The sequence below is a fragment of the Oryx dammah genome, unplaced genomic scaffold (assembly GCF_014754425.2).
Source record: "Oryx dammah isolate SB20612 unplaced genomic scaffold, SCBI_Odam_1.1 HiC_scaffold_12, whole genome shotgun sequence".
NCBI lineage: Eukaryota > Metazoa > Chordata > Mammalia > Artiodactyla > Bovidae > Oryx > Oryx dammah.
In genome coordinates this window covers 69,745,892-69,759,223 of record NW_024070196.1, presented here as the reverse complement: position 1 = coordinate 69,759,223, position 13,332 = coordinate 69,745,892, and the positions used below count along the sequence as shown (strand labels likewise).

Here is a 13,332-nt window from a genome sequence, read left to right as displayed (position 1 = left end):
CCCCCCCCCCCCCGCCCCCAGCTCTCTGATGCCTCCCTGGGCCCCGGGTCAGGTGCCTGTGCCTGAGGGAAGCTAGGGCTGGGCAGGGCCGGGGCTGTGGGCCGCCCATGGGTGGGAGGTCACAGCTCGGCGCCCTGAGCAGAGGCCACCAGGCAGTCAGCCCCGGGCCCGGCTCTCGCCCCTGACTGTCAGGAACAGCCTCCGAGCGCCCCCTGTTGTCCAGGCGCAGACACACATCCTGTGTCCTCCAGGGACAGCTCCTGCCCCCTGCTCTGTGCACTGTCCCCGCCTCGGGTTCAGGCCAGGCGCCCCTTCTGGGTCCCTGTGACCTCAGGGCCAGCCGTGGGCTCGCCTCAGACCCTTCATGTCGAGTGTGTCCACTTCTCTCCCGGCTGCTCAGGGGTTAGGGGTGAGGGGACGTCTGGGACATGAGTTCCTCCCCCAGATCAGGATCAGATCAGGGCAGTTCTGTTCCCAGGGAGGCCCGTCCCTGTCTGTGCAGGACAGGGGTCCCTTCTCTTTGGGCCTCCTCCCTGGTGGCCAGAGCCCTGCTTCCTCTGTGTGTCCCCTCAGCCCTGCGGAGGGGAGGAGGGTGCGGGGAGAGGCCTGGGGTGTGGCCCTGGAACCTGAACGCCCGGGTCTTTACTGTGCACGAGCCTCTCCACACGCGGGACCCCGTGCCGCTGTCCTGTCTCATGAGGGACCCCTCCTGGGCGTCTCTCCTGCCGGCACAGGCCACCGGCTGCAGGGAGCAGGGCTGGTGATGCTCCCGGCAGTTTCTGTTGAGACCCTGAAGGGCTCTGAGTGACTTCTGTTCCCAGGGAGTCTCATAGTGATGGCTGTTAGGATCAGCCCTCCCGAAGAGCGGGTTTGAGGAGGTGCAGTTCAGGGACTGTTTGATCGGAAAAGGCCAGCTGACTGTACTTTGCCCTGCACTGCGTGTGCGTGCGACACTGCAGATGTGTGACTGTGAGATTGTAAATGAACCAAAACGTGTAAATGGATTACCGAAAATCTAAGGTCAGCACTTAAAATAGCTGCGTGAAGTTTCTGAGGAAAATCACACGCTCTGTTTTAATTTTGCGTTGCCAGCGGTGCCATTCTTCTTGTTTGGTCGCTGAGTCGTGTCCGATTCTTCGGGACCCGATGCACTGTACCCCGCCAGGCTCCTCGTGGATGGGTTTCCCTAAGATGAGAATACGGGAGTGGGTTTCCATCATTATTTTGGGGAGTTCTCTCCTTTTACTAAGAACATTTTAATTCAATGACACAGCATGTATCCTATGAAACTTTATTTCTTAACAGATGATATATAATTTTTACAAAGATATTTGCATTCTTAAGTTTTTTTTGGTGTCTGAGTGAGGCAGGGCTGGTACCAGCCTCTTTCTGCCACTTATTACAGTTCCACTGGGATATTTTTATCTCTGGGCAGGGATTTCTGTCTGTAAACAGAGAGGTCTGAGGTATCTGAACCATCGGTCAGTCTCAGATCTGCGAAGAGGGACAGTACATGACGGGTCAGATCTGTTGTGCTCGGGAAGCCCAGAAGTGACCGCAGGAGGTTAATCAGAGTTAAACGTGGTCCAGACGGAGCAGCAGGGATGGCCCCACGGGGAGGGCACAGGGGAGCTTTTAGTCTCACTTCCTTGTGTGTCTGGAGCAGCTTGTTAGTATCAGTGCTGCTGTGACAGTCTGAACAGTAAATGGTCAGCCTCATCCTCGGCTGCAGCCCCGAGGTGAGCAGGATCCCTGCACTGGCTGAGGCAGCCTTGGATCCAGAAAAACGTCTGGACCCCGGGGCCTTGATACTTATTGGAGTCTGAGTAGAACCTCAGGAGTTACTGAGGAGGCCCCTGACTTCTGCGGGCATAGGCACCAACACAATACCCACTGGTCAGGGTGCAGATGAGTCTGGCTGATGCTCCCAGAGATGCAGAGAGGGAGGCCGGCTGAGTCAGCACAGGCTGGGAGAGGGAACCCGCAGACACAGACACAGGGAGACGGGGCAGGAGCTGCAGGAAAGGTTCCCAGAATCTGCGCCCCCGGGGCTGATGAGGCTGGGGGCTGAGCCCTGGTGCCCGGGGTCCGTCCCTCCCTGAGCAGAGAGAGAGGAGCACCAGCAGGAGAGGAGTCCAGGCCACAGTGCTCACAGGACCCTGGTCCCCACCGTGGGCTGGGCTGCCCCAGGCCTCCTTTTCTGCCCCAGGCCTCCTGTTCCTCCCAGCCTCTGCCACAGGAGGGGCTGCCGTGCAAATGGGGTCCATCCAGGACCTACCCAGCCCCTCCTTGAGCCTTGGCGCCGGAGCGTAGCTCACAGGTCAGACTCAGGGAGAGGTAGGGGCTACCCACTTTGATCCCCTGGGAGGAAGCACCTGCTGAGACCACACAGGTCCCTGCTCAGGGCACTCTGCACGCAGAGAGGACACACTGCTGACTGCCCCCAGGAGCACAGGCCCCGCCCCAGCCCAGCTCCTGGAGTGGAGTTGTGCTTCCTGAGCAATTGTGATGGACCCCAGGGCAGTCCCACAGCGCCCTCTGCCTGTAACATGTGGAAAATGTTGCAGAAAAAGATGAAATTCATACTTTGATAAGAAGGTGCAACGTTGGCTCTACTAGAGAAAAATTTAAAAAACATTAAAATACTTAGAAAAATAGAAAATTTTATCATGGAATTACTACACAAAAAGGCAATGTATCCTTATTTACTGGAAATATGTAACAGTTCGGCTCAGTTCAGATCAGTCACTCAGCCACGTCCAATTATTTGCAACCCCGTGGACCACCACAGCCGGGCCTCTCTGTACATCACCAGCTCCCAGAGTTTACCCAAACTAATTTCCATCGAGTCGGTGATGCCATCCAGCCATCTCATCCTCTGTCGTCCCCTTCTCCTCCTGTCCTCAATCTTTCCCAGCATCACGGTCTTTTCAAATGAGTCAGCTCTTCGCATCATGTGGCCAAAGTATTGGAGTTTCAGCTTCAAAATCAGTTCTTTCAATGAACATTCAGGACTGACCTCCTTTAGGATGGACTGGTTGGATCTCCTTGCAGTCCAAGGGACTCTCAAGAGTCTTCTCCAACACCACAGTTCAAAAGCATCAGTTCTTCGGTGCTCAGCTTTTTTATACTCTAACTCTCATATCCATTCATGACTACTGCAAACCCATAGCTTCAACTGGATGGACTCTGTTGGCAAAATAATGAATAATGTCTCTGCTTTTCAATATGCTGTCTAGGTTGGTCATAACTTTCCTTCCAAGGAGTAAGCCTCTTTTAATTTCATGGCTGCAGTCACCATCTGCAGTGATTTTGGAGCCCCCCAAAAAAGTCAGCCACTGTTTCCACTGTTTCCACTGTTTCTCCATCTGTTTGCCATGAAGTGATGGGACCAGATGCCATGATCTTTGTTTTCTGAATGTGGAGCTTTAAGCCAACGTTTTCACTCTCCACTTTCACTTTCATCCAGAGGCTCTTTAGTTATTCTTCACCTTCTGACATGAGAGTGGTGTCATCTGCATATCTGAGGTTATTGATATTTCTCCCAGCAATCTTGATTCCAGCTTGTGCTTCATCAAGCCCAGCATTTCTCATGATGTACTCTGCATAGAAGGTAAATAAGCAGGGTGACAATATACAGCCTTGCGTACTCCTTTCCCACACTGGAACAGTCTGTTGTTACATCTCCGGTTCTAACTGTGGCTTCCTGACTTGCATACAGATTTCTTAAGAGGCAGGTCAGGAGGTCTGATATTTCAACTTCTTTCAGAATTTTCCACAGTTGATTGTGATCCACACAGTCAAAGGCTTTGGCATAGTCAATCAAGCAGAAATAGATGTTTTTCTGGAACTCTCTTGCTTTTTCCATGATCCAGCAGATGTTGACAATTTCATCTCTCATTCCTCTGCCTTTTCTAAAACCAGCTTAACATCCGGAAGTTCACAGTTCACGTATTGCTGAAACCTGGCTTGGAGGATTTTGAGCATTACTTTACTAGCATGTGAGATGAGTGCAATTGTGAGGTAGTTTGAGCATTCTTTGGCATTGCCTTTCTTTGGGATTGGAATGAAAACTGACCTTTTCCAGTCCTGTGGCCACTGCTGAGTTTTCCAAATGTGCTGGCATATTGAGTGCAGCACTTTCACAGCATCATCTTTCAGGATTTGAAACAGCTCAACTGGAATTCCATCACTTCCACTAGCTTTGTTCATAGTGATGCTTTCTAAGGCCCACTTGACTTCACATTCCAGGATGTCTGGCTCTAGGTGAGTGATCACACCATCATGATTATCTGGGTCGTGAAAATGACTTTTTGTACAGTTCTTCTGTGTATTCTTGTCACCTCTTCTTAATATCATCTGCTTCTGTTAGGTCCATACCATTTCTGTCCTTAATTGAGCCTATCTTTCCTTGAAATGTTCCCTTGGTATTTCTAATTTTCTTGAAGAGATCTCTAGACTTTCCCATTCTATTGTTTTCCTCTATTTCTTTGCACTGATCACTGACAAAGGCTTTCTTATCTCTCCTTGCTATTCCTTGGAACTCTGCATTCAAATGGGTATATCTTTCCTTCTCTCCTTTGCTTTTCACTTCTCTTCTTTTCACAGCTATTTGGAAGGCCTCCTCGGGCAGCCATTTTGCTTTTTTGCATTTGTTTTTCTTGGGGATGGTCTTCATCCCTGTCTCCTCCACAATGTCACGAACCTCTGTCCATAGTTCATCAGGCACTCTATCAGATCTAGCCCCTTAAATCTATTTCTCACTTCCACTGTATAATCATAAGGGTTTTGATTTAGGTCATACCTGAATGGTCTAGGGGTTTTCTCTACTTTCTTCAATTTAAGTCTGAATTTGGCAATAAGGATCCTGTTCATGATCTGAGCCACAGTCAGCTCCCGGTCTTGTTTTTGCTGACTGTATAGAGCTTCTCCATCATTAGCTGCAAAGCATATAATCAATCTGATTTTGGTATTGACCTTCTGGTGACGTCCATGTGTAGAGGTTTCCCTTGTGTTGTTGGAAGAGAGTGTTTGCTATGACCAGTGTGTTCTCTTGGGAAAACTCTGTTAGCCTTTGCCCTGCTTCATTCTGTATTCCAAGGCCACATCTGCCTGTTACTCCAGGTGTTTCTTGACTTCCTACTTTTGCATTCCAATCCCCTATAATTAAAAGAACATCTCTTTTGGGTGTTAGTTCTAAAAGGTCTTATAAGTCTTCATAGAACCGTTCAACTTCAGCTTCTTCAGCGTTGCTGATCGGGGTATGGACTTGGATTACAGTGATATGGAATGGTTTGCCTTGGAAACAAACAGATCATTCTGTCATTTTTGATGTATCAAAGTCCTGCATTTTGGACTCTTTTGTTGACTAGGATGGCTACTCCATTTCTTCTAAGGGATTCCCGCCCACAGTATTAGACATAATGGTCATCTGAGTTAAATTCACCCATTCCAGTCCATTCGCTGATTCCTAGAATGTCGACATTCACTTTTGCCATCTCCTGTTTGACCACTTCAATCTGCCTTGATTCATGGACCTAACATTCCTAACATTCTAACTTGTGATAAAAGTAAGGTCCAATGCTGTAAAGGTCCAATATTGCATAGGAACCTGGAAATATGAACAAACTTCAACAATGCCAGGCTCCCCATAGATATGCTCTCTTTAGATATATATTATACTGAAAAATATGAAAAATTTGTGGTTTTGAGGAAGCAAAGTGTCGTACCTACAACTGTTACACAAAACATAAAAGGGACGTTTACACGACTTCCCTCGTGGTTCATGTTTAAGGTTGCCAGTGGAGGAGACGTGGCTTCAGTACCCGGTGCGTAAAGATGGCGCATTTTGAGGGACAGCTAAGCCGCAGAGCCCCAGCTACTGAAGCTTGCGCACCTGGAACCTGTGCTCTGCATTAAGAGAAGCCACCACAATGAAAAGCCTGCAAACCGAATGCAGAGTGGCTAGAGCTCCCTGCCACCCGAGAAAGCTCATGAGCCCTGAAGACCCCATGCACTCATAAAGAAACAAATAAAGTAAGAAAGCTCTAAGAAAGAACAGGAAAATGGGACTATTACTGTCAACTACAAACTGGCACTTGTCAAGAGCATTTGCCAACAGCTGAACAGCAACTAGAGCACTTGCCAACTGCCTGAGCAGCTGTACCTGCCGACCTTCGACACTGCATGCAAGGAGTTCAGGGAGGAGAGCGAGGCACTCGGTGCTCGAGGGAAACCAGTGGAACAGGTCTATAGGTAGTTAGATGTTTTCAGGAACTGATTTCATGATCCCAGTGCTTGCGTGTCTTCAGATCTAGAAAATCACTAAATTCCTTCATGGGGACATCAGCTCCTTGTGACTAGCAGAAAGCCTCTTGTAAAGTAAGATCCTGATTGCACTGAACTCCCCCCCGCCACCCTGCCTTCTCCACAATGTTATACATTGGTTGCTTTGACAGGGGATGGTTCAGCCCCGGGAGGCCCATGACTGTGGGGAGGAGAGGTTTTTGTCTCGCTTCCCCCCTGGCCTGCAGCTCTGTGCCAGCACTGACGCTGCTGTCATAAGCTGAACAGTAATAATCCGCCTCGTCCTCAGCCTGGAGCGAGCTGATGGTCAGGGTGGCTGTGCTGCCCGACTTGGAGCCAGAGAATCGGTCGGGGACCCCTGTCGGCCGTTTGCTGTTTTGATAGATGAGGGTCCTGGGGGCCGATCCTGGGACCTGTTGGTACCAGCCCACATAATAACCACCCCCGATGTTGCTGCTGCTTCCAGAGCAGGTGATGGAGACCCTCTGGCCCAGGGACCCGGACACGGAGGGCGGCTGAGTCAGCACAGCCTGGGCCCAGGATCCTGGAAGGGGGAGAGACAGACATGGTGACTCGGGGGTCCAGACACGAGAGCAGGGAGCAGGGCCCGTGAGGCTTCCCGGGGCCCCTCCCCTGTCCCCGCATCCAGTCACCTGTGCAGAGAGCGACCAGGGTGAGGAGCAGAGGGGACCAGGCCATGGTGGACACGGTCAGGGCGTCCTGCCGTCTGTGACCCCACAGCTGAGCAGAGCGTCCCCACACCGCTCCTTCCCCTCTTCATACTCTGAGAGGGGGCGGGGCCTTCCATGCAAATCACGCTCCCCCGACCCCAGCTCCCTGACCCTCCCTGGGCCCCGGGTCCCGTCCCTGTGCTGGCGGGTGACCAGGGTGTAGGCAGGGGCGGGGCTGCCGGGGGCCCACCCGTCGGAGGTCACAGCTGGCGCGCTCAGCCCCACGGCCCCGCCCCTGCGGACCCACTGGCCACCCTCCAGCACAGGGACCCGAACCTGGGCTGATCCCACCTCTCACCCCTCCAGATCCACATAAACAGCCCCCAAAGCGCCCTCTGGTGTCCAGGCCTGGACACACATCCTATGTCCTGCGATCAGAAGCTCTCAGGAACAGCTCCTGGCCCTGCTCTGTGCACTGTCCCCTCCTTAAGGCCAGGTCAGGCGCCCCTTCTGTGTGCTCCATGACCTCACGGCCGTCTGGGGCGCACCTCAAGACTCACCTCAGACCCTCAGGGAAGTCTGTCCACAGCACCCTTGGCTGCTCAGAGGTCAGGATACAGGGGCATCCGTGACATAAATTTCTCTAAATCATGATCGAGTCAGGGTCGTCCATGACGACCCCATGCGTGTAGCTACCTGGCTGCACAGGCCGTCAGATTCTTTGCTTTTTTTAGTCATGAATCAGTGTGTCTTACGCACACACACACACACAATCCTCAGGGTGCTCTTCCAGGGGATTATAGGCATTTTGTTCTTAAATATGCTCCCTGATCCAACTCTACTATCCTCCTGGTTTCCTCTTTCTCATATCAGTTAAATAAAATATATCCCACCTTTCCTTCTGTATCTGCTTGGGAGTCAGAAGCTGCCTTCAGGAGTCAGGCTTACTCTGCCCCCAGCTCCCAGGACACAGAGGAGAAGGTGAACTCGGTGGCACCGCCTGTGACCAGGTGCCCGTATCATACTCACTCTCCCGGTCTCCCCCTTCCATCCCAGGACAGGGGCCCAGAGTCGTCAAGGAAATTGCGCGGCCACGGCTGGAGCCCGAGGAGCAGTGGTGGATCTGAGGGCTGGGGGCCAGCAGGCGTCAGGGCCTGGGTTTTCTGCGGGGCCTGTTGGTGCACAGATGCATCGCGTCCCCAGCTCTGCTGCCCTTTCAGGACAAGAGGAGCTGAACGACAAAGCAGACGATGGCCCGGCGGAGGCAGCGCAGACTGAGCGGGGGACCCTGGGGGACAGGTGGCACGTCACTGCTGCAGAGCCCGACACTGAGAAGGCAGCGGGCCCCCGGCATGGCGTGGGAACTAGCGTCTCTGCTCGCGATGGCTGAAGGCGCTGCCTTGCACCTCTGCTCTCACCCCTCCCCCTTCTCAGGAGATAACCCGTGACTCATGTGGCCGAAGCGTGTACTATCTTTTAGTCAGCTGGCACCAGAATATCACACGCTTTCACCTACTTATAAATCGATATCACCTTTAACATTATATGCTCTTTCTAATACTTGTTATCCTGAAAGTTTTTGCATTCATTCTGATCAGTTGTCTGTACAATCTCTAGCCCTAAAGGTACTGATTCTTCGTTTCAAAATATGTTCGTATATAGTTTTGTCTCTAATATTGATTTGACAGAGTCGTGAGGAAGCCAAGGTCCATTGCAAGATTCTCCCCCTTCCATGCGTGCCACTCCACATCAACACACAGGACCGGGCCTGTCCGCACCCCATTTGTTGCAGGCATCTTCACCCTCTTTCTGGGACGGACAAAACAGCTGTGGAGAAAATCTCTGTTTCTGTGTGGTTGGTGGGACGTGAGGAGTGGTCTTTAGATTTTCTCTTCAGGGTTCACGGGTGTAGGTTCCCTATTAAGCCTTGGATATACTGACAGAAGCCCCGAAATCACGCTGGCGCCCTCTTCTGTTTAGAGTCGCTGAATCCTAATTCTCATCAACAGGTTTCAGGTCACACAAGTGCTCCTGGGGGTGCGGTGGCCCCAGGTGCCCACCGCAGGTGGGGCTCAGGGCACCCCGGCGGCCCCCCCCCCCCAGTCACTGCACCCTCACTGCCCTGCCCCCTGGGTCTGGGCCGCACCCAGGACGCAAGCTGTCCTGCAGGCCTCACCAGGATTTCCCAGAACAAAACACATTTGCTGGGGTTCAAGCTCCAATCCAGCGCCTCCCCCTCCTCAGAAATATCAGGTCATGTGGGACTAAAGGAGGGTGGTTCCAGGGCTGTTTCATCCTCTGTGTCTTTTCTCACAATTTCCACCTTTTTTGGTAGAACTTCCTACCTCATGCTTCATGGCAAGTGAAGACCGTGTTAGCTGGGAAATTTTGAACAATTTGGGAATAATTGTTGTATTTTTAAAAAAGTTATTGGTGTATAGTTGCTTGACAATGTTATTTTCAGTGATTGTTATCTTAGTGGCATTTAGCTTTGAACTAAAAGGAGGAGTATTTGTTTTGGTGGGGGTAGGAGGAACTTTTATTTCTTGTTCATATAGATAAGTCACCAATTCCTTTAATACCAAAAGTCACAGTGATCTATCATCAAAGATAACTTTTAAGTTTGGTCTGTTTGATCCATACTTTAGGCCCAAATCCCAGTGATATGTCACAAAAATTTATTTTTGCCATTTTAAATTACATCCCATTTTAAACTGGCAATAACAAAGACTAGAATGTAGCTGATCTGAAAAATGATTTAAATCGATTGTTCATTCTGCAATACCAAAGTATTCATCAAAATATGTTTAAGCATGAATCACGATAAAAAAGAATTTAATACAAAAATATTTTATTAGAGAGTAATAGCATTTTGATTTTTATAATCCTTTTGGACATAGTGAGTTAAATAGTATGCCCCCACATAAAAGAATAATATGAATCATTGAAAGATATTAGTATGTGTTTCTTAAGTTTGTTTTTCTTTTTGGTTTACATCTCAGATATTGAGAAAGTGTGGACAATAATAACTGGGCAATAAATCATTTTCTCTTCATTTTTAAAAAATATTTCTCTTACAACATATTTTAATTTTCAGTCCAAAGAATTCCAGCTTTTCTCACAGTTATCTTTAAGCATTTTCTATTTATCATATTACAGATGATAGTAACTTTATTTTACAAACCGGAGGCCCATTGCTCATCAACAGAATATAATGAATTTCTGCATGTTTGCTTTTATATCACAAAATCCCAAGTGAAGTACACAGAAGCCTGTCTAGTGATCCCTCGACCCTGACCTGAGCCTGGCTTGAGCCCACCTTTTCTGGGCTCCTCCAGTGTCTCCACTGAGAGGTGTTTTTTCTCTTAACAACCAACGTTTGACCAGTGAAACCTACACTCAACAAGACAACATTAGCAATCTAGAAGTTGAGGTGAAGACAAAGATACAATATTATCAAATGTGCTGTTTTGAGAAAACTCGGGTGCTTGTCTGACAACTGGCGACTGAAGTCACCCCCTGAGCTAGACTCCATCTGAGCCACGAGCAGGGCTGAGTGGCGGTCTCTGTGCCCCTTCCTCACTGCTCTGGAGCCCCGTGTGGGCATCAGTGTTGTCATGCTGCAGCCACGGTTGTAGTCAGCGTCCTCCTCCGGCTGCAGCCCAGCGGTGAGCAGGAGCTCGACATCTGCCGAGGCTTCTCTGGATCCAGGGACACGGCTGGGAACCCAGAGTCCTGCTGCTTACTGGATTCTGAGTAGCAGAAACTCAGGAGGTACCGAAGAGGGCTCCCTGGCTTCTACTGGTATCAGTAAATCCTATATTTACCAACACTGTACCCACTGCTCAGGGTGCAGGAGAGTCTGGCTGATGCTCCCGGAGACGCAGAGAGGGAGGCCGGCTGAGTCAGCACAGGCTGGGAGAGGGAACCCGCAGACACAGACACAGGGAGACGGGGCAGGAGCTGCAGGAAAGGTTCCCAGAGTCTGCGCCCCCGGGGCTGATGAGGCTGGGGGCTGAGCCCTGGTGCCCGGGGCCCGTCCCTCCCTGAGCAGAGAGAGAGGAGCACCAGCGGGAGAGGAGTCCAGGCCACGGTGCTCACAGGACCCTGGTCCCCACAGTGGGCTGGGCTGCCCCAGGCCTCCTGTTCTGCCCAGCCTCTGCCAGAGGAGGGGCTGCCATGCAAATGAGGGTCCACCCAGGTCCCAGCCCCTCCCTGAGTCCTGCTCCTGGAGCTCCTCTCACAACCCAGACTCAGATGTGGAAGGGGCTTCCCCCCCAGGGAGCCCCTGGGAGGAAGTCCCTGCTGAACCACACAGGTCCCTGCTCAGGGGACTCTGCAGCCAGAGTGGACACAGGGCCGAGTCCCCTCAGGAGCACAGGCTCCGCGCCCAGCCCACGTCCTGGAGTGAGGGATGCTCCCTGAGCAGCTGTGCAGGGTCTCACAAGGCAGTCTCACAGCGCCCCCTGCCGGTAACGTGTGGGAAAAAGCTTGCAGTAAAGGGATAAAATTCATACTTTTCTAAAAAGGTACAGCATTGGCTCTAGAAGAGAAAAAATTTAAAACCGGGTTAAAATATTTAGAAAAACAGAACATTTTATCATGAACTTACTCCACAAATAGAAACAACGCATCCTTATTTACCGTATGTAACATACTTCAGCAATAATTTTTTTCTGCATACATATTTTTTTAACATTAAAAACACGAAAAATCTGTGGTTCTTTGAGGAAGCAGTTAAAGTGCTGTACATACAACTCACACACAAAACACATAAAAGGGAAATTTCCAGGTCTTCCCTGTGGTCGAGTGTTTAAGGTTCTACTTGCCAGTGGAGGAGACATGGCTTTAGTACCGGGTCCAGGAAGATTCCACATTTCATGGAACAGCCAAGCCCCAGAGCCCCAGCTACAGAAACTCGGTCACCTGGAGCCTGTGCTCTGCAAAAAGAGAAGCTACCTCAAGGAACAGCCTGCAAACCGAATGAGGGGTAGCTAGAGCTCCTGCCACCAGAGAAAGCTGGAGAGCAATGGAGACCCAGCAAAGTAAAAAATAAATAAAAGTAATTAAAAATTTAAAAAGAACAGGAAAACAGACAATATTATTGTCAGATACAACCTGGTGCTTGCCAAGAGCATTTGCCAAGGACTGAACAACAGCCAGGACGTGTGCCGACTGCCTCTGCAGCTGCACCGGCTGAGCGTCCGCACTGCAGGAAGAGTTCAGAGTGGAGAACGAGGCCCTCGGCGCTCCAGGGAAACCAGCAGAACGGGTCTCTAGGCAGTTAGATATTTTCAGGGACTGATTTCATGATCCTAATGCTTGCATCTTTTCATGTCTGGAAAATGACTAAATTCCTTCCCTGCTGGCCACGGGCCTCTCCTCCAACCCCTGAGATGTCCCAGGCCCCATGCAGAGTAGACCATTGTACAGCGGGCTTGCAGATGGTACCCCCAGGAGAGTGGGCTGAGGGGCCTTCCTAGGTCCTCCCTGGGCACAGGGAGGCCCTCACACTGGGACTCTTGTCTCCATGGAAACCGGCCGTGTTCCACAATGCGCATCTCTGTTAACTGTGACCACGGTCCAGCCCCGCCTGCAGTGCAGACCCTGCACGTGTGTGTGACAGGCCACTGACGGGGAGCAGCAGGACACACACGTGGTGACACGTGGGGGTGAGGCCGGGAGCTCAGGGCTCGGGGTCACTTCCTCCTGGCCTTCTGGAGCCCCTGTGAGCAGCAGGGCTGCCCTCCCAGCTGAGCAAGAACAATCAGCCTCGTCCTCGGGCTGGAGCCCAGAGATGGTCAGCGGGCCCGCCTGACCCAGAGCCCGACAGCCTCGCTGAGACTCGGGGGCCAGTTGTGACTTCTGTGGTCAGGGGTTTGTGGAGCCCCCAGTTGCTGCTGCAGCCAAGCTGCTACCCAGCACTGTTGGGGTTCCCAGTGCAGGTGAGTGTGGCTCACTGTCTGTGGGCAGAGTCCTGGGCAGGTGGACCGACCCTGGCTGAGTCCCCCCTGCCTGGGCCCTGGACACCCTGCCTGTGAGGGGACAGAGGAGGCTGAGAGCAGGACCTGCTCCCTGTGCAGGAGGGAGCACAGAGGGCAGTGGGGGCCTCCCAGGGCTGAGATAAGCGCAGGCAGATCCCCCAACTCAGACCCTCAGATTAAGACAAAGAGACCCTAGTCCCCAGTGCTGAGCAGAGACTTTCTGTTTCCTTTGAGACCATCTCATTGGAATGTGCTGCTGGCAAGATTTTGAGGACAGAAAGGAAAGAGGAGCCTCCACGCCCAGAAGGCACCTCCCCACCCCACATGACCTGGACCCAGGGTGGGCCCGCAGCAGAAGGTCCAGCAGAGCC

The 13,332-nt window shown here is 51.5% G+C and overlaps 1 pseudogene and 1 gene segment (V, D, J or C); one reads left to right on the top strand and one right to left on the bottom strand.

Annotated features, from left to right (window-relative positions):
- Positions 1-1,488: 1,488 nt before the first annotated feature.
- Positions 1,489-7,073, bottom strand: LOC120871406. The segment is given in 3 exon segments: positions 1,489-1,494; positions 6,528-6,850; positions 6,960-7,073. Coding segments are annotated over 3 exon segments (375 nt in total).
- A 1,090-nt stretch (positions 7,074-8,163) lies between these two features.
- Positions 8,164-13,332, top strand: part of LOC120871405 — a 32,711-nt pseudogene continuing 27,542 nt past the window's right edge.